Genomic DNA, 20,488 nt, shown 5'->3' on the forward strand with positions numbered 1-20,488 from the left:
CCACGGAAGGTCATGTGATATGTCAGCATTACCTTTTGTTAGCTGTGGTTTTCTCCACCGTTGATTATAGGTCAGTTGAGAGCAGGGACATTATTTAGGTATTCATCCATTAGTTCATTCACTCATTCATTCCTTTATTCAGCAGACATCCATTCAGTTCCTACTACGTGCTGGGTGCTGGGAGCCCTTAGGTGGGGAGCTCACCATCTATTTTTTTTTTTTTTAGATTTTATTTATTTATTTGAGAGAATGAGAGATAGAGAGAGAGCATGAGAGGGGGGAGGGTCAGAGGGAGAAGCAGACTCCTTGCTGAGCAGGGAGCCCGATGCGGGACTCAATCCGGGGACTCCAGGATCATGACCTGAGCCAAAGGCAGTCACTTAACCAACTGAGCCACCCAGGCGCCCGGGGAGCTCACCATCTAGTGGAAAAGAAAGAGAAGTAAAGCACAGATGTCGGTGCCACGTGATCTGTGAATTCCACAAGCAGCTCCAAGTGCCCTCGTCCCCTCCAGAAAGGGCAGCAATACGAGTCCCATATAGTGGCTCCAACTGGCTCCAAGCCCAGGATCTCAGGTCTCCCAGGCTGATCCAGATATAGCTCCCCATGGTCCTGCAGGCTCGAGCCAAAGGATGCATTTACCCCTCGCCAGCGTGCTTAGTAAGCGGTGTGGGTAGGAGAACAGGGAGAAGGGGAAGAGCATTCACTGGTCCACAGTCTGTGGCGCATGTGCCCTGTCTGGACTCCTGTTCCAGCTAGGCTTGGGGTGGGATGGGCTTCCACAGCCAGTTCTCCAGCTACCCATGATCTGAGGTTGAGGGTGAGGGTTTCTTCTTGAACTTCCGTGGCCAGGTGTGGCATGGGATGGGGGAGCCGTGAGGGGTGATCTCGGTTCCTAGATTTCTCTTCTGGGGTCCATGCTGCTTTTGCTTATTTCCATCTTCCCAGCCTCTTGCACAGTGTCTGCACGTACGAGACTTGCAGGAAATATATGTTGATTTAGCGCTAGTGGTGCACCCATAGGACACCGCTGTGGATGTGCAGGGCAGTGGTCTCGGTCAGGCTGTGGAGCATCGGGGAAGACATCACAGATGACCCCTGCATGTGTTACTGGGAGGACTAGGAGGTCAGCACTGCCCACCTCTGCAACCAGCCATGCAGGAGAAGCATGTGGTGGTCTTCAGGGACAAATTCGTTTTGAGGTGTTGAGTTAGTGGTACCGATGGGCCATTCAAAGGCCTGAAAGTCTCAAGATCAAGGAACAGGGCCAAAGGGAAAGGAGGGGTCGAGAGCCGTGAGGAAGTATGAGCTGCGGTGCAGGCATATGGACTAGTGAGATACCAGGTAGAAGAGGTGTGGGTTGGGACAGAGTGAGGCCAGGGAGGCGCTGGGCAGAGAGGAAGTTAAAGCCCCGCAGAGATCACATCCCCCCCTTCCTTAGTGTCCCCTCCACTTGGCTGACTTGGGGCCAACTGATGTTTCGGCTCAAGGCCCCAGAGATGCTGGGTCAACGTGGAAGCAGGGCTAAGACCCCCAAGAGGGAGCAGGGACTGGGACTCCACAGTACCCTTCTTCACGAGGTGGCTCACAAGTGAAGGGTCTAACCTTGGAGGACAGCTAGAGCACACTCAGAAGCAGACACTTCTGAACAGCATCTTTGAGGATGTCTAGCTCATCCTAGTGAGCTTCGCTAGTGAACGGAACTTCTCTAGTGAACCTTGGCCTGAGCCCTTGGTCTTCCACAATATTCTCTAGAGCCCTGAGGAAGCTTCGCCTGAGGCGCAGGGAGGCTGCAAGCTTGAGACGGGGGAAGAGTCTCCTGAGCATTCCTTCCCTTTGGCAGCAGGGAGTGTTCTGTGGAGCTCTGCGGAATGACTGGGTGGCTGGATGAAGGAGTGAGTGAACTCAAGCATTCTTGAACAACTGAATGAATGATCAGATAGGCCTTGGAACTTGCAGAGGGGTGTCCCAGTGCCTGGTAGATGCACTGCTCTCAATCCATGTTTCTTGGGTCATGGGTGAGTGTGGGATGAGGACTCAGAGGTTTCCTGAGACCGTAGAGTGGCCAGAAGCCCTAAATAAATAAACATGGTTATTTCCCACAGTTGGCTTGCAGGATAATTAAGTGGCATACTCTCCCTTTGGGAGCTTCTGCAGTTTTTCTTTTATTTTATCGCAGATATCAGTGGAAGCTACTTTCCATTTCTCTGACCTGGACTGGGAGGAACTGGGGGGGGCAGAGTTAGCACCCATCCTTCTCGCAGGTGGGAAGGACACAGAGAACTTCTCCTGCTCACTCTCCAAGATGGACGGCTTGGGTCCTTCTAGCAATCCAAGGTTCAGGTCAAAACAGCCTTCCTCTCCCTCTCCCTCTCTCCTTCCTTCCCTCCTTCTGTCTTTCCTGAAATGGATTTCCAGCCCATGGGGGCTCTGCCACATCTGTCCAGCCCTTGTCATGGCACGAACTCTGAATATCAATCACGGTGTGGCTGCTGCCGCCGTGGCCACCATCCTGAGCATCTGTGTGTGGCTGGGCCGGGTGGACATGAGGAGACCTTCCTCACCAGCTCTGACCTCAGGGAGCTCAGGGGCTGGCTCTTAGGACAGGATGCACCCAGAGGCTGGAACCCGACCAAGTGGCATCCCTGAAGGAGATACTCGCCCCCTGGAGCCTTCCACATTCCTGCTGGCGAGGTGCGGGGCTAGGCTTTCATGGAGGCCCTGGGCCACTGTGGATGTCCCCCAGCATCACGCAACACCTCGGTCTCCTCTCCCCCAGGTCCAGCTACCTTCCAGGAACCATCCCTCTGGAGCTAGGCCTTTGATGGAGTCCTCATGCAGAGTTCTGTGTCTGAATAATCCTCGACCACCTTCCCACTGCCTCTGGGGGCCCACAGCTCCAGCCCAGGCTGCTGGGCAGGTGGGAGGGCTGCAGTCAGGATGCTCTCACTGTTGATGATATTTCAAGGCACTCTGGGGGAACATCCGGCCCGCAGTTTGGTTCAAATAATGAGATGTCAGGATCCATCTATCTCTCCATTCATCTCAGATGTGTCCTTCCCCAGGGTCTTTCATGGGGGTACTTTGGGAGCACAGAGTTGGGTGTGGCTAAGAGGAGAGAGGCTGGGCCATGGCCTGTGTGATCCATCACTACCCCGCACTTAGCACCGGTGAGCCAGGAGCTCTGACATGGGCCTATCTCAGCAGCAAGCGCCAGTCCCCGAGAAGACGCACCATTGTCTGCATTTGGGTGTTCTGGCAGCTCTGGCACGAGCCTGGAAGGGCCCCGCTTGTCCTCACAGGTAGTTCTCTGGACAGCAGCTTGTCCAAGCCCTGGGTGTTTTACTGCATGCCTAGTCCAGGGTCAGGCTCAAGGTTATCCCTAGGACACTGTAGGTTGCTTGGCGACCTCCAGCTTGGCTGGTGGTCCCCTCAGGACACCTCATCTCGGGGGTCACCTTCTCCAAATCCAGCAAAGAACACTGGGCAAGAGAATGACTTTCAGAGTCAGAACAACCAGTTTGAATCCAGAACCTGTGACTCATTAGCTTTGACCTTGGGCTTTAAAAAAAAAAAAAAAAAAGCCTTTATTTTTTAAGAGCAGTTTGGGTACTGTTTTTTGTTTTTTTTTTTAATTTCGTGAGCCTCGGTTTCCCTTTTCGTACAAGGGGGAAATACTGATCTCCTGCTCACAGAGTTGGGATAAGGTACAGACGAGGTAAGGCAGCAGGCTCCTGCCGGCGGGATCAGTGCTTACCCCACAGTGGCGGCTTTATCCTCCTGCCTGCGACCCCTCTGATGCTGACCTTTGGCTCAGGTGACAGGAACACCCTCCAGAGGCTTCGATGAGAAGGCGTACCTGGCAGCCAAGCAGCTGAAGGCTGGAGAGGACCCTTACAGGCAGCATGCCTTCAACCAGTTGGAGAGTGACAAGCTGAGCCCAGACCGAGCCATCCGGGACACGCGCCATTACAGGTACAGCCTCCGTCACGCCATGGAGGGCAGGGCCGGCCCCTGTCAGCAGTCCCAGGGACTGAAGGCATGAGAGAGATTTCCTCAGACTCCATGTGGTTCTTGAGACCCTCACACGCTCACCCTCAGTTGTCCTCTTGTCTCCTCTGTTTCTTTGACCTCCTGAGGGCCTGTGACAGCCAAGGAGACTCAGCGGGCACCGGGGAGGCCACTCAGCACCTCAGTCTGGAGTCCCAGGGAGAGTGGGCTGCCAGGGGACCACAGGGAGGCCAGAGGGGGCGGGCGAGCCTGCTGATGGTGGCTGAGGTGAAGAGGGGCCACCAACCCTGCCCGCACTGTGCAAGGGATTCTCCTCTTTCTGCCCCGCTGCCCCCGCTTCCTCAGCAGTTCCCAGAAATGCTCCCCAACCTTGCTCTTGGCTCTCCCAGTGTGGTAGGTGGGAGAGGCCCCAGAGCAGGACCAAGGACAGCTTCCATGATGATCCCCACTCTGACTGCACTCGGTGTGAGTGACTGACCTTGGGCAAGCCATCAATGCCCCCTCCTTGGTTCAGGCCCTTCATGTGTCCTGTCTGGATTATAGTCGCCACCTCCAGTTCCCCCTTCCTGCCCTCACCTATGGGAATAGTCTGAGGTCCTTACCCTGAAGTGCAAGCCCTGAACCTCTGCTCCTCCAGGCCCTGAACCTCTGCTCCTTTTCGCCTAGCACTTAATGCTCCTGCAGTCCTATACCCTCCTGACCCCTCGCCCTTGTCTATGCACACACTGTTTCCCCCGCCTGAACCCCCAGCCCCCACTAGTACCTTCACGACCCCCCTCGGTGTCCTCTCCTCCGGGGAAGGTTTCTTGCCAACCCAGGCTGGTCTGGGGGCTTCCTCTGTGCTCTGTGCCGACAGGGCAGTGAGGGGCTGTTGGAGCAGACTCACCCATGTGCCTGCATTTTTGAGTGACCAACGGGCTGTGTTGGACCAGCTATGTACCTAGCACCAGGCTGGTCCTGGTCTAAGGGTAGGTGGGGATGATGCGGGTCAAGATTGCTTTTCCTTCTGAAGCAGCTACTCCACAGCACAAAAGGTATGTGTGAGATGAGGGTGCAGAAAGGGACATGCTTCTAGCACCTTCCATGTCACTCATGGAGGTGAGCCTGAAATCCGGTGGGCTTGGCCGCCTGTCAAGAGGAGATGGACATGGAGTGGGGGGAGCCCCAGACTGTCCTCACTGTCTTGGAACCCCAGCACTGCCAGTACGACAATAATCCTGCTACTCGGAAAGGTCTCCCCACAGGTCCAATGGCCAGCTCAGATCTCAGAAGTTCTTTCTGTCAGTGCTGGTGTGGAGTCCACCTGCACTGTGGGGCCCACAAGGCTATGTCCACACAGCTCTACTTGGAGACCTTTCCTGGCAACTGCAACCCCGGCTATGGCCAACCCTGACCCCAAGACGTAGAGGTTCTATGGATCCAAATCTCTGAACTGATCCAGGGTTAGCCTGGATCACCTCTGCCCTCCCTCCCACTAAGACCACCTCATAGCTTCTCAGGTGCTCACTGAAGAACTTAAAGGAGGAGTTCCTCTTGGGGTGACACAGGTCTTAAAATGAGACTCTTCGAGTGTGAGGCAGGGGTGGTTTGGTGAGGCCAGCCTCCCTTCCTGCCCCCATGTTGCTACCAGCCCTCTCAGAAGCCTGAGGTGGATCAGGGTGCGTGCATGTGTGTGTGTGTGTGTGTGTGCACGCACATGTAGGTGAAGCCACAGAGGGGCTGGCTTTCACGAGCTGGAGAAGAGCCTTGCTCTTCTCCTTGGCGCTCCAGATAGCAGCTTCTGCTGGCCTCCAAACAGTCAGGCTAGTTCCTAGTCCAGTCCTCAATCTGGGGAGCCCCCTCAAGGGGAACAGAGAGACCAGGCAAGACAGACCTACCAGCATCACAAAGAAAACCCCACCAGCACCCCAAACTTGAAACACAGGCCTGGGACAAGCCTCTTCAAAGGCTCTTGGCTTCTGAGAGCCAGATAAATCGCCATCATCATGGTTGTAAATCCCAGAGAAATGCAGAGTGGAGAGAGTTGGAGGGGGCGGGTGGGGGGGAGGTCAGGTCTACCCTCCAGATGGGGTATGGGTAGGTAGGCCACTTTCAGGTGGAGAATGGGCATCACTATCCAGATTCTCTCCTTCCTGGGCACCAGATGGTTGGGGTTCCCAGTCAGGACGTGGGTCCCTGGAGGTCAGTGCTGGGGGACCAGGAACCCAGGAAGCAGCTGCTTCTCCCAGCACTCCCCCTGCCCCGTCCCAGCAGGCCAAGCCCACTCCCACCCCCAAATCTGCACGCCTCTGGGAGGATGCACTTGGGAAGCCTGGCTTCTGGGGGGGGGGGGGCAGAGGTGAATTTCCCTACCCCTCCACCTCTCCTACTTTCTACGTCCCCTCTCAGGGAGAATGCTTCTAAAGCCTCTCAGGATTCCTCCCATGGGGGTCCCAGGCTGGTGGGACTCCTGCCTTTCTGACCCCATCTGCTCTGCAGGGCAGGAAATGGGCCTGGGAATCCGGCTGTAAGACGCCGTCAGGGGCGTGAGTGCTGGAATGAGAAAACAGACCCTGCTGGAATAGTCAGAGAGCAATTGTAATAAAGAAGATTGCCATGAAAACCAGCTGCCTTCCCGCCGGCCCCAGGAGCACGAATAAAAGCACCCGCAGAAGCGACAGGGATGGAGGCTGGCAGGAATGGATTGTTTTAATTCCCTTTCCGGAGGAGGGGGAAGCCAAGGGCTGAAAATGTGGTGTGAGCCGGAGAAGGGGGAGGGAGCGGGGTGGCAGGCAGTGCTCGGGGTCTTCTGGCGGGGGGGCTTCTGTGCGCTCCAGGGGGAGGTCAGGGCCCCCGGAGGAGAGAGGCTGCTCCCCCGCCCCGGGTCACCAGCCAGCTGTCCGGGGCTGGGCAGCGAGAGGGAGGGAGTCACAGGACTATAGCAGAGGGGTGATTCCTCTCCAGAGCCTCCAATGTCGCGAGCCAGGAGAAGAGAAAGAAGCCACAGGGTGCTGCCGCTGTAGCTGAACAGAGGCTGGTCTCCCTGTCTCCCCCGTTTTGTCTCTCTCTGGCAGGCAGGGAGCTCCGTCTGTTGGCCCAGGGCTGGGTCCCCGGGGCCTGGAGCGGTGCCCACACAGACACGATTGTCAGAACCTTTCTGCACGCTTCAGTGATGGGGGGGTGCGAGGGCTCTAGGTCTTTGGTAAAGGTGACCAGGCCAGGGAAAGTGCCCCAACCTGTGGCTTCCCTCCGTGGGCTCCAGGCCGGATGGGCGGAGTGGGGCGGAGGGTGGGCGTGGAGGGCAGCCCCGCACCCTGGCTTCAGGCTTGCCTTCCCTGTCCCACAGCGGTATTCCTGGGGGCAGCAGGCTGGACAGAGAGAAGCCTCCAGCCTGTCCTAAGGATGTTCCCATGGTGCCCTCTGACCCCTGTGCTCCATTCGCAGTTGCCCGTCTGTTTCCTACTCTGCGGACCTGCCGGCCACCAGCGTCATCATCACCTTCCACAATGAGGCCCGCTCCACCCTCCTGCGCACTGTGAAGAGGTGAGCCCCATCTCAGGACCCTCGCCTCAATGGTGCTGCTTCCCAAGGCCCCCAAGATCTGTCAAGCCCCCGGCAGGGGCGCACATTGAGACAGGGTGTGGGGCCAGATGGTGTGAAGAGGTCAGCCCCTGGGAGGGGGAGTCCTATCCTTCCGAAAAGCTGGAGCTGGTGAATCAGGGTCAGAGAGACCCCAGCAATCTAGTTATTAGGATGCACAAGCACAAGGTCAGGTCCCCAGGACAAAGGCAGATATTCAAGGGGCAGGAGCCAAGGGAGTCAGGGGTGGACATGAAGCCTCAGGTGGATGGCCGTCAGCCCAGTAGGTGCCAGCCAGCGATTCACAGGGAGGTGCCCCTCTGTCCTCCTTAACTTGGCCCTGCGGTCAAGTTTAACTCCTACTTGCCCCATTTCTTTAATGAGAATAGGATTTGGAGTATTCCAGGGATTAAAGAAGCTTGGGTTTCCTTTCCCAGGGAGTAGAGGAAGAGGAAGGATGGTGGGAAGGAAAGCAGGCCGGCAGTTCCGGGCCTAGCTGGGTGGGGTCCCGCCCCCCCCCCCCCCCCCCTGGCAGGGCTTGTTAAGCCTAAGCAGTCAGAGCAGCTACAGGTCCTGTCTTGACAACGAAACTGGGGCAGTTCCCACAACCCATCTGGACCAGGTCCCAGGTGCCTGCAGGTCCAGGCAGCAGGGTCAGCCAGGTCCTTGGAAGAGCCTGAGGACCATACCGCTCCTCAGCCGCTCATCAGGGCCCGGGAGTTTTGCGGGAAGCTGCTCGTGGCTAGTGTGCCGGCCCCTGAGCTGGGTGGTGGGGCAGTCCTGGGGCAGGGAGAGGTAAATGGAAGGTGACCCCTAAATCCAGGCTCCTCTGTCCCCATCACTATGTCCCCATCACTCCAGTGTCCTGAACCGAACTCCAGCCAGCCTGATCCAGGAGATCATCTTAGTGGATGACTTCAGTTCAGATCGTAAGTTTCTACCTCCTGTTATTCGCACCCTTCCAAACTCTCGTTTCCCCAGAGCGTGGAGACAAGCACTCCCAGGGCCGTGCTGGATATCACGGGCTGACCCCTGCCCCTCAACCGGGATCTTTTTTTTTTTTTTTAAGATTTTATTTATTTGACAGAGAGAGTGTGAGAGAGCACAAGCAGGGGGAACAGTTGAGGGAGAGGGAGAAGCAGGTTCCCTGCCAAGCAGGGAGCCCCATGCGGGGCTGATCCCAGGAGCCTGGGATCATGACCTGAGCCGAAGGCAGACGCTCAACCATCTGAGCCACCCAGGCGCCCCAACGGGATCTTCAGTCTTTTCTAGGTGCCCTCCCTGAATCTGTTCCCAGGTGCCAAGGAAGGGGAAAGAGGTGTTGTTTTGATGGGACACCAGTGAGATGACATTTTTTAAAAAAGCAGAAGCGGGCGCCTGGGTGGCTCAGTTGGTTAAGCGACTGCCTTCGGCTCAGGTCATGATCCTGGAGTCCCAGCATCGAGTCCCGCATCAGGCTGCCTGCTCAGCGGGGAGTCTGCTTCTCCCTCTGACCCTCTTCCCTCTTGTGCTCTCTATCTCTCATTCTCTCTCTCAAATAAATAAATAACATAAAAAAATAAAAACAGAAGCAACATCAGCAGCATCCTTTGTTATTACAAGTGCCAAATGCTGAGGATTGTCCCTTCAGTGTGGCTGCGCTGGTGTTGACCTGGCTACCCGCTGACCTGCTGGTGCTCTCTGGTGTGGGGGCAGTGCCATGAGTATTCCTCAGTCTGGCCTGGGAGTGAGGCACAGGGCAATCCTTTGGCCATTAGAGATGACCAGGTTCCGTGTACCTCCCCACCCCCTTCCCTTTCCCTGGACCTACTGTGAGACATCTTCTGGGCAGTTGCAGGGGCGACCAAACCCCCTGTGGTCTGACGCCCATATCTGAATGAGCTTGCTTCCTTCTCTTCACCTTCAGCTGAAGACTGTCTGCTCCTGACCAGGATCCCCAAGGTCAAGTGCCTGCGCAATGATCGGCGGGAAGGTAAGTTCTTGGATCCTGGGTGCCACTGCAGACCCATTTTGGTCTAGACCTCTGCACCTCCCCATTCCCTTTTGGCACCATGTCACACTAAGCCAGCACGTGCCTGCTGCATTCCTGGTGGTCAGGACCAAGGTCTGTGGAAAGGCCCTTGTGCTATCCTGGGTCAGCCTCTGCCACGGCATGACTGTAGGCAAGTCGCTCTACTTCTGGCTGCCTGGGTTATCTCTTCTGAGAGGTGGAGTTAATAATAGTCCCCTTCCTGCCTTGCATGGCTATTGTAAGGATTAAATGAGATAAACTATGTGGAAATGCTTCAAGAAAACCAAAGGACATTATTTTTTTAAAAGATTTTATTTATTTATTGGACAGAGAGAGAGAGAGAGAGAAAGAGCAAGCAGGGGGAGTGACAGGCAGAGGGAGAGAGAGAAGCAGGCTCCCTGCCAAGCAGGGAGCCCGATGTGGGGCTCGATCCCAGGACGCTGGGATCATGACCTAAGCTGAAGGCAGATGCTTAACCGACCGAGCCACCCAGACACCCGGGGCGTCATAAAGCAGATGTCACCTCACTTCCAATCGAGAGGTGTTTCGGAGCATCAGCCATATGCAGCTAGGATTGTACATGGCAATCTAGGAAGCACAAAACAAGTATGAAACTTGGTCCCTGCCCTCGGAGAGCTTATTGTAAGGCCAAGGAGTCAGGACTCACCACAGGCACAGACTGGTCATGGTGATATGGGGGCAGACCCCAGGAGAGGGACGTGATGGGGGACTAGGCCTTGCCTGGGTGAGGGCGCAGTGAAACAGGTGAAGGGAGCAAGGCAGGGCAGTCCAGGCTTGTGGACTCGGCACGAGTGCTGCTCAGGCACAGGCCCACCTGTAATACTAACAGCCCTCTCCCTGAGTGCTCACCTGTAGCAGGCAGCCACTCTGCCTATGTTCTCACATTCCTTCTTCCTAACAGCCCATTGTCCCCCTTCGCACATAAGGAAAGTGAGGCCTAAGGAGGTTCAGTAATTTGCCCACGGTGATGAATAGAGGAGCCAGAATTCCAACATGGAGGAGGGAGGCCACCCTTAACCTCCCTCTCCTCCTCCCTGCCTGGGAGGATCTGGGTCTGGTCAGGAGGGGAAATGGTGAGGTGAGGGTAGATGGCAGAAAACCTTGGAAGCCAGAGAAAGGCATTTAGACTTGATAAGGCAGGTAGTAGGGAGCCACTGAAGGTTTGAGAGAGAAAGAGAGAGAGAGAGAGAGATGTGAGAGGCATAATGAAGAAAGACCAGTCAGACCAAGGAGACCTGCTCACTGGCATGGAAGAGGCCAGAGAGAAATGAAATTTCTCCCAAGCACTGGGTTGTAGGTACCTCTAGGCCCAGGACTATAATGTTTCCCGGGGTTTGCCCAACACAGGTACAAACCTTAGGTAGGAGGTACTAACCTCCTACCTACCGGTGGAGTGCAAGGGTGGGACAGATGGATTTTTGCACAGATGGATGTATAGTCAGATGGATGGGGGCAGAGTGCAGGGCAGAGGTATGGCCAGGGAAATCTCTCCAAGGAGCAACTGTATTCTGAGCTCTTAGAGCGAGGCCCCTCCATCTCCACAGCTCACAGGATACCAGTGGCTGTTCTCTCAGCAGCCCCAGCTGGGCCTCCTCTCTCCCCAGGATCTGCCAAAAGTGAGGCCATTCTTTGACAGTTGGTGAACCAGCAGCAAGACTGTTTGGGGTGGGGGTCGAAGCAGAGCAGAATCTAGCACAGGTCGGCCTCCTAGACACCGGGCACTCTCCCTGGCAGGTGGGGATAATTTTCTCTCTGGGTCTTTTAGATGAGAAAACCCAGTCTCAGAGAGGTTAAATAACATGCCTAAGGTACGTGAAGGGTCTGGCATACTAACTCCAACCTGTCTTAGTCTAGAAGATTCTCACGAGGTCACCTCTCACGAGGTCACACGTGATGATGCAGCTGAAGGGGACGGCTTGTGTGGAAATGCTTCAAGAAAACCAAAGGACATTATTTTTTTGGAGATCCCGGGGGGTAGGGAGGAAAGGGTTTTGGTTTCTGGTTTTCTTTTTGTACCAAAACACACTCGCTTGCACATTCCATTCACTAATGCCTGACTGTTCATCTGTGTGTCCCCAGAGCCCAGAACAGTATCTGGTACACAGAGAGCATTCAGAGAATGAGCCTGGAGTAATGATGGTTGCTGAGTGGATGAGAGAAAAGAGAGGGAGGGAGGGAGGAAATAATCAAATACAAAGTAAAACTCAATCACAGGAACTCAGAGGAAGCCTTGAAAGCCCTGAGACTTTTGAGGGATGGCGGGGAAGCAAACTGGCCCCGTCCCAGTACCAACCCCTGTCCACTCCCATGGCAGGGTTGATCCGGTCCCGCGTTCGTGGGGCAGATGTGGCCACAGCTGGTGTGCTCACCTTTCTGGACAGCCACTGTGAAGTGAACACCGAGTGGCTACAGCCCATGCTGCAGCGGGTCAAGGAGGTGAGTCCCTCTGTCCCTGTGGGAGCTCCGTCCCTTGGGACGTGCCCACCATGTTCTTGGCACGAGGGTGCGTGAACAGTCATTAGCATTGGATAGGCAGAGTAGGAGCCTAAATGGTCGGCTTCCTACAGAGTGACATCATGTTAGTGAGCTTTCTCCTCTGAAAATGAGGGTAACTGTAGTATTTGTCTCACGGGGTTGTTGTGAGAATTCATGTGGATGTGGGCTTGGGTGAGCTGTAAAGCTCCTACTACCAGTGGTGGTGAGGTTTTGCTTCCGGGGGGAGGCGGGTCCTGTGCAGGGGCAGGGGGCAGCTTGGGGTCAAGGCTGGGAAGCCTGAGAAGGAGGAAGGGGGTGTGGCCTTGTCAAGGACAGATGAGGACAGGGGGCCCCTAGCACGTGCCAGTGTTTCACCAGAAGGCGGAGGGTAGGACAGGTGGAGGGAAGGATGAAGTAATCACGGATCAACCATAAAAAGACAAATAACCCAACTTAAAAATGGGCAAAGGATTTGGATGAACATTTCTTCAAGGCAAATACACAAACGGCCAACAAGCACAGGAAAAGATGCTCAACATTTTTTTTTTTTAAAGATTTTTATTTATTTATTGAGAGAGAGAGAGAATGGTAGAGAGAGAGCATGAGAGGGAAGAAGGTCAGAGGGAGAGGCAGACTCCCCGCTGAGCAGGGAGCCCGATGCGGGACTCGATCCCGGGACTCCAGGATCATGACCTGAGCCGAAGGCAGTCGCTTAACCGACTGAGCCACCCAGGCACCCGATGCTCAACATTTTTAAGCCTTGAGGGAAACGCAAGTCAAAACCACAGTCAGATACCACTTGATACCTACAGGATGGCTGTGACCAAAGGATGGACAGTGACAAGGGCTAGTGACGGTGTGCAGGAGTGGGAGTCTTTTCACTCATTGCTGGTGAGAACGTAACATGGGGCAGCCGCTTTGGAAAACAGTCCTGCAGTTCCTCAAAAGCTTAAACACGGAGTTACCTGATGACCCTTCCACTGCTGGGTATATACCCAAGAGAAGTGGAAACACACTCCACACAAAAACTTGCACGGCAGCGTTCGGGGCAGTATCATTCAGAATAGCCAAAATGTGGAAAGAGCCCAAATGTCTGTCGATATAGTAGCCATACAACAAAGTACTAGTCAGCCATAAAAAGGAGTGGAGTACTGGTATGTGCAACAATGTGGATGAAAATGTTTCCCTAAGTGAAAGAAGCGGCTCACAAAAGGCCACGTGTTCTATGATTCCACTGATACGAGATGTCCAGAATAAAACAAAGCCCTAGAAACAGAAAGATGAATGGTTGTCAGGGGCTGGAGGGAGAGAGGATGGGGAGTGACCGCTAACAGGTACGGGGTTTCTTGTTGGGATGATGAAAATGTTCTGGAATTAGAAAGGGGTGATGGGTGCACAATCTTGTGAATATATTGTAAGCCACCAAATTTGTACACTTTTTTTTTTTATTAGAGAGAATGAGAGATAGAGAGCACGAGAGGGAAGAGGGTCAGAGGGAGAAGCAGACTCCCCGCCGAGCAGGGAGCCCGATGTGGGACTCGATCCCGGGACTCCAGGATCATGACCTGAGCCGAAGGCAGTCGCTTAACCAACTGAGCCACCCAGGCGCCCCCAAATTTGTACACTTTAAAATGGTGAATTTTATCGCATGTCAGTTACGGCTAATGAAATTGCTATAAAAATGTGAATTATATCTCAGAACAAAAAAGTGTATAAAAAGGCAAAGGCGAGGCCCCCACCGAGCTCTGTGGGAAACCATGGGTGGTCTCCCCTGCTCTGCCTCCTCCCAGGCTTTCGTGGTCCTGAGAGGGGGTGTGAACTGAGGGGCAGAGCTGGGCTCCAAGTTGCGGACAAGAGGATTTTGAGGGTCAGCGCAGAGTGCAGGGGGAGAAGAGGCTCTGGTCTGGGTCCCTCTGTGGAGGGAGAGGCAAGAGAGGGCTGATGGCCATTGATAGTTTTGCAGAGGGTGAACGACATAAGCCACCAACACCACTACTCTTCCCCCTAATTCTTAGTAAAATTGACATTACCCACCAATGTTTTGGAGGTGAATTTGTGCCTAGGAGAGTGAAGGGAGTAACGAATCTGACCTTGAGGCAGATGTGGCATGAAAGAGTGACAGCCAGGTTGCATAGGGACGGCGGAGTCCCTGCCCTCACGCTGCTGGCGGTCCAGTTGGGAAGATGTACAAAGGTGGATGACAATTAATAAAACGATAGTTCAAACCAACAACAGAAGAGCCACCTCAGACAGCATATGATTCAGTGCCCCAGGAATTGTCTGGACTGTAATTGTGAGAGCAGCTGAAAAGAGGAAGAAATCCTCAGCCTGCTGCAATCTGGCAGGGTTTCGCTGAGGAGGTGCGATCCCAGCAGGGCTCAGCATGATGTGAGGGGAAGAGGCTGGGAGAGCACTGTGCCCATGGGACCCAGGTGGGATCTTCCAGGAGCCTGGCTGTGGGGCTGCAGGACAGCTCCCAAGAACCTGCTGCATCCTGCAGAAAGGGCTGAGTGCCCCGTGGCTCAGAGAGAACTTCTGCCCACAGTCCAGGCAGCTGGGCCTTTCTTCACAGAGTCCTTGGCCTCACACCATCTCTCTTTTCCTGCCCTCCAGGACCACACCCGTGTGGTGAGCCCCATCATCGATGTCATCAGTCTGGATAACTTTGCCTACCTTGCTGCATCGGCGGATCTTCGTGGAGGTGGGTCTGTCTCCCAGAGGAGGGGCCATAGACTCGAAAGGGGCAGGCGAGGGCAGTCTCAAGCCTTGGTTTGGTGCTTTTCTGCCCAGCTGTGCCAGAGCGTCTCACACCACCCCCTTACCTCCAGAAAATGGAAAGCCCTGGGGTTGGGGACAAAGCCCTCTGGCACAATCAGTGACAGAGTCAAGCTAGTCTTGTGTCTTCCCCTCTGAGGCACAAGCCCTGACACATCCTTCCCAAAGGCTGCCAGCCCAGGGACCATGCCCACAGTCCTGGCAGAAAGACATGATAGGACAGTGTCGTGCATGAATTCCTGATATGTACACCTGGAGGTGGTCTGGGCCTGGGCTGTCTAATATAGTAACTATGAGCCACATATGGCTATTGAGCTCTTAAAATGTGACCAACCTGGATTGAGATGTGCTGTAAGTGGAAAATACACAGCAGGTTTCAAAGTCTTATTATGAAAGAATGTAAAATATCTCATCAGTAGTTTTTTATATTGATTACATGTTGAAATAATAACATTTTGTGTATTTTGCATTAAAAATATATTGTTCAAGGGGCGCCTGGGTGGCTCAGTCGGTTAAGCGGCTGCCTTCGGCTCAGGTCATGATCCCAGGGTCCTGGGATCGAGCCCCATGTCCGGCTCCCTGCTCAGCGGAGAGCCTGCTTCTCCCTCTCCCTCTGCCTGCCACTCTGCCTACTTGTGCTCTCTATCTCTCTGTCAAATAAATAAATAAAATCTTAAAAAAAATATATATATATATTGTTCAAATTAATTTCATATGTTCTTTTTGATATGGCTACTAGAAAAATTTACATATGTAGCTTGAATTTCTGGCTTGCATCATATTTCTTTTGGACAGCTCTGGTCTAGACTTTTTAGCCGTGCTGTCCAATATAGTAGCCATATTTGGCTATTTATATTTAAATTACAATTAAATAAAATTCTAATTCACTTCCTAACTGGCACTAGCCACATTTCAAGTGCTCAATCACCCCATGTGGCTAGTGTCTACCATACTGGATAGTCAGTACAGATATAGAACATTTCCATCATTGCAGAAAGTTCTATTGGACAGGCTGCACTAGAGAATCTGTTGCTAGGAGCTAGTGGGCAGAGTGGTTTTCCTTTTTGGGGCCCAGACTTCCAAAAAATGGAAACAGCTATTACTTCGATCTTGGAGTTGAGTGGGGTTCCGAAGAGAGCCAGGCATGTCTCCTTTGGGAAATCACCTCAGGGCCTTTGCACTTGCTGTTCTCCCAGCCTGGAATCCCATTTCCCCAGATATCTGCATGGATTAGTCCTTCATTCAGGTCAAATGTGACCTCTTTAGAGAGCCTTTCCTTTTTTTTTTTTTTAAGATTTTATTTATTTATTTATTTGAAAGAGAGAGAATGAGAGAGAGAGAGAGAGAGAGAGCACATGAGAGGTGGAAGGGTCAGAGGGAGAAGCAGACTCCCTGCTAAGCAGGGAGCCTGATGTGGGACTCGATCCCGGCACTCCAGGATCATGACCTGAGCCGAAGGCAGTCGCTTAACCAACTGAGCCACCCAGGCGCCCTGAGAGCCTTTCCTGACTACCATTACTAGAATAGTACGAACACCTCTCTTTTCTTTTTCTTTCTAGCACTTTTCACCTTTGACTAGCAGATTATCGTTTTATTGATTTATTTTTGTAGTCTCTGTCCTACCCAGTAGATCAATGAGGGCAGGGACCTGTCTTGTTCTGAGTGGAGGAATGACTGCATGAATTGCCCAGGGCCCTCTGCGAGCTGGGCTCTGATCAAGGGAGACTGAGGGCTGCAGCAGCTCTGCCCTGAGCTCCGTCCTCACCCCACTCTGCCCCTTAGGATTTGACTGGAGCCTGCATTTCAAGTGGGAGCAGATCCCTCTTGAGCAGAAGATTGCCCGGACCGACCCCACCAAGCCCATAAGGTCAGTGCTGCCGCAGGCTCTGCAGAGACCCCTCCCTTCCTTGGGTCAGGGGGCCTGGGAGGCCACTGGGGGGGCCGTTTCAGTTGCTGCTGCTCCTGAGGGAGCACTATCTAAGTGCTGATTCGGTTCTGGGTCGCAGGGACAGAGAGGACAGAGGTCAGGGAGTTGCTGGATGTCCTGCCCCTGTGACTCTGCAAGCGGGGGATTCTGGGGCAAATGACCTGGGGTTCTGGGGCCATCTAGAAGGGTTCCCAGCTTCTCCAGCTCATGGGTTGCCTCTTTCCTCTCCTTGCTCCCAGGACTCCTGTCATAGCTGGAGGAATCTTTGTGATCGACAAGTCCTGGTTTAACCACTTGGGAAAGTATGATGCCCAGATGGACATCTGGGGTGGAGAGAATTTTGGTAAGTTGGAAATAACAATAACAGTAACAACAATAATGGATAACCCTACTCGAGCGAATTCTATGCATAAGGCCCTGTTCTACACATGTATGCATTCATTTAATCCTCGCAACTCTCCGAGCTAAGTACTATTGTATTTCCATTTTACCAATAAAGAAGCTGAGGCACAGAGAGGCTAAGTAATTGGCCCAGAGACACACAGCTAGTAAACAAAGATTTAGGTGGTCAGGGGGGGGCCTGTGGTCACATGGTTAGACGTGTGTGTGGAGGAACATACAGACTGTAACCGGGGCTGCAGCTTTAACTACCACAGCGGATTCTCTTCCAGAAAAGCCAGGGGTGGGGGGTGCAGCGGAGTTTGGTGGTTAAATGTAAGAATGGGGGCAAATGGCCTGGGTGCAAGTCCTGGCCCTACCACCTACAAGCCGTTTGGCCCTGGGCAAGTTAAAGCCTCCCGAAGCCTCCATTTCCTCAAGAGGCCGGTATGAGTACCAAATAAGAGATGAGTTAAAACATGTGGCATGCTGCTGGCGGCCATTATCATTACTGACCGGGCTGGGGGATCCCTCTAGCTCCAGCAGGAAAGGGAAGAGCCCAGCGAGCTCCCAGGGTCATCAGCGAGGTTTGGTTAGATAAAGGCCTGCTACAGTGGATCAGCCGACATGGGTAATATAAGGGGCTTTACTAAAGAGACGGTCCACACGGTGTGGGCGAGATACAGGGAGCCGCAGGGAGAGCGCAGTCCTGGGCTGGGCTGGTGACTGCTGTGAGGTGTGGCCACCCCTAGGTCTGAAAGACGGAGAGGGAGTGCTCCCTGACAGGAGCTGTGGTCTTGGGGGACCTGCAGCCAGCCCACAGCACCCAGGCAGAGGGTGTCGGGGGATAAATACCCACCCTCGCTCTCCCCCTCTCCGCTCTGACGGAGCCTGCCAGCCCGCAGGAAGGAAGCCAACAGTGCAGCCCACACGGTGAGGAGCAGGGCGAAGGATGGGGAGCGATCCGGGGGTCTCCTGTTCTTTGCAGAGCCCTTTGTTTCCTTCTTCATCCTCACCACGTTTCTTGCGAAGTAAATACGGCTGGTGGTATCTCACCCATTTGACAGGTGGGAAAACTGAGATAGACGCTGCCTTCCAGATTTCAATCAGGAAGCTCCACATCTGACAGGTGTGCGTAGTGCCCCAACCAGAGCCACTTCAGTGTTGTGAGGTGTGTTTTGTCAAAGCAAGAATTTGTCAAAGCAAGTTCTGTGTTTCTGAGAGGTGAGGAGCAGGTCTTTCTTCTCTCTCCCTGATTGGGACACAGATGAGCAGTGGGGCTTGTTTTTTTTTTTTTCTTAAAGATTTTATTTATTTATTTGAGAGAGACAGAGATAGCAACAGAGATAGCAAGAGAGCGTGAGTGGGGAGGGGAGGGGGAAGCAGGCTCCCCGCCGAGCAGGGAGCCCGATGATGCTGCGATGCGGGGCTCGATTCCAGGACGCTGGGATCATGACCTGAGCTGAAGGCGGATGCTTAACGACTGAGCCACCCAGGCGCCCCAGCAGTGGGGCTTATAACAGGTCTGATCCTAACTCAAAACCAACTGGAGTGGAAACAGGCGTGGAATGTTCTCGCCTTTATAACTTACTCTTGGAAACCATTTGCAGACAGGCATTTGAAGAAGTAAATTCTGGGAACTGAGGTGCACTGACCCTTCCATTCTGATCTTTCGCATGTTCTGGGCCCAGGTGACCTCCTGTGTGCCCTCAGTCTCAGCCTGAAGGGAGCTTTGGCAAAGCGGGCTTCCTGTACAGACTCAGAGGACTGGGAAACGAATGGTGTCTCCTGCATCCAGGAGATTTTTTCTTTTTTCTTTTTTTTTTTTCTTTTTTTTTTTTTTTACAGCTGGTAATTTACAGAGAAACAAGTAAATGATCAAATGTCTAACTTCAAATTGTGCCTGAGGCGAGGGCTCAGTGGTTGGGGAACTTGAAAGGTGAACCACAGAGTGTTTCTGGGAAGGGTTTTATTGCTTAGAAGAAAGTCAAAGAAATTTCTAAACTAGCCGTGGTGCTCAGACATTCAGCTGCTGGGAGCAGTTTTGAGCCAGGAGAGCTCTGTTGCTGGTGGGTTTGGGCCTTTCATTTCATTCTTTTGTTGAAGGAAGGAAGATGCCTAAACTGAGACTCATTCCTGTGTCCCCTCAGAGAGCCCCAGAGGCCACTGTAAGTGGAGGTGGCCAATGTGAAAACCTTGGGATTCCCGTTAGAGGTCCTTTTAAAAGGTAGTCAGATCATGTCGGTCCTCTGCTCACGACCCCGCAGGGACTCTGTCACATCACTGAGAGCAAAGCCCACAGTCTTCATGCCATCTGCCCTCCCCCCACGGCACACCCCCAGCTCTGCCCCCATCTCCTGCCTCTCCCCTCCCCCCGGCCTCACTCCACCCCGCAGCCGCCTCCACCAGGCCTCCTTGCGGTCCCGGAACGTGCCGCCCACTCCAGCCTCTACAACTTTGTCCTTGCGGATCCTTCTGCCTGAAATGCTTCTCCCCCAAAAGCCACATGACTTGCTTCCTCCCCTCCTTCAGGTCTGAGCTCAAATGTCCCCTTTTGCTGGAGAACTTCCCAATCAGATTAAAACTGTAGCCCACCCCAGCTCCACTGGCGCCCTTCAGCCCCTTCCTGCTTTGTCTCCATTGCACTTAATACCATCGGATAGACGACGCATTTCACTCAGCTTCTTGTCGACTTACATCTTTGTTCCTTATTTTAGTGAGTTCCCATCACCTACCCGTGGGTGTGTAAGGATTCTAGAACAGTGTATGACACATAATTAGCAGGTGCCCAATAAAATTTTGCTGAATGAACTAAGGAGTCTGGTTCAAACAGTGCAGCTTGCTGGACAAAATGTGAACTTGACATTATAATTCTGCAAGAGTATTTGGGTGATCTTGGAGAGGTTACCATGTTTGAGCTTCCCAGTCCTGATTAAAAATATGGGGACGGGGCACCTGGCTGGCTCAGTTGGTAAAGCATGCGACTCTTGACCTCAGGGTCATGAGTTTGAGCCCCATGTTAGGCATGGAGCCTACTTAAAAAGAATAAATAATTTTCTTAAAAATGAAAACAAACAAAACACGAGGATGATAATACCAGCTTCACATGCTTGCTGTGAGCATTAGACCTGGGTTATAGAGCATGGCACATGTTAAGGGCTCAGTAAATGGGTGACAGTTACTGCTCGTGACCGTGTTGTGGGTAATGCCAAGAACAGTATGGACAGGGCAGGCTGGTGGGATGAAGTGGCTTATTAGTGTAACCAAGTTAGTCTGGTAGAAATGGAACCAGAATGCAGCTCTTCTGTCCCCCAGGTCTGCCCCTAGTTCTA

At 53.4% G+C, this 20,488-nt stretch overlaps 1 protein-coding gene across 1 annotated transcript in view; it reads left to right on the forward strand.

The window, feature by feature from the left end:
* GALNT16 (polypeptide N-acetylgalactosaminyltransferase 16) overlaps positions 1 to 20,488 on the forward strand; it is a 92,125-nt gene that overhangs the window by 53,679 nt on the left and 17,958 nt on the right. The window contains exons 3-10 of the mRNA XM_025870478.2: positions 3,818 to 3,975; positions 7,435 to 7,533; positions 8,431 to 8,498; positions 9,476 to 9,541; positions 11,916 to 12,037; positions 14,690 to 14,777; positions 16,634 to 16,718; positions 17,018 to 17,121. Coding sequence (XP_025726263.2) covers positions 3,818 to 3,975; positions 7,435 to 7,533; positions 8,431 to 8,498; positions 9,476 to 9,541; positions 11,916 to 12,037; positions 14,690 to 14,777; positions 16,634 to 16,718; positions 17,018 to 17,121 — 790 coding nt within the window. The remainder of the gene's footprint in view (positions 1 to 3,817; positions 3,976 to 7,434; positions 7,534 to 8,430; positions 8,499 to 9,475; positions 9,542 to 11,915; positions 12,038 to 14,689; positions 14,778 to 16,633; positions 16,719 to 17,017; positions 17,122 to 20,488) is intronic.

The sequence above is a fragment of the Callorhinus ursinus genome, unplaced genomic scaffold, assembly GCF_003265705.2.
Source record: "Callorhinus ursinus isolate GAN/ISIS: 27379988/994484 unplaced genomic scaffold, GSC_fseal_2.0 scaffold8, whole genome shotgun sequence".
In the NCBI taxonomy this organism is placed as follows: Eukaryota; Metazoa; Chordata; class Mammalia; order Carnivora; family Otariidae; genus Callorhinus; species Callorhinus ursinus.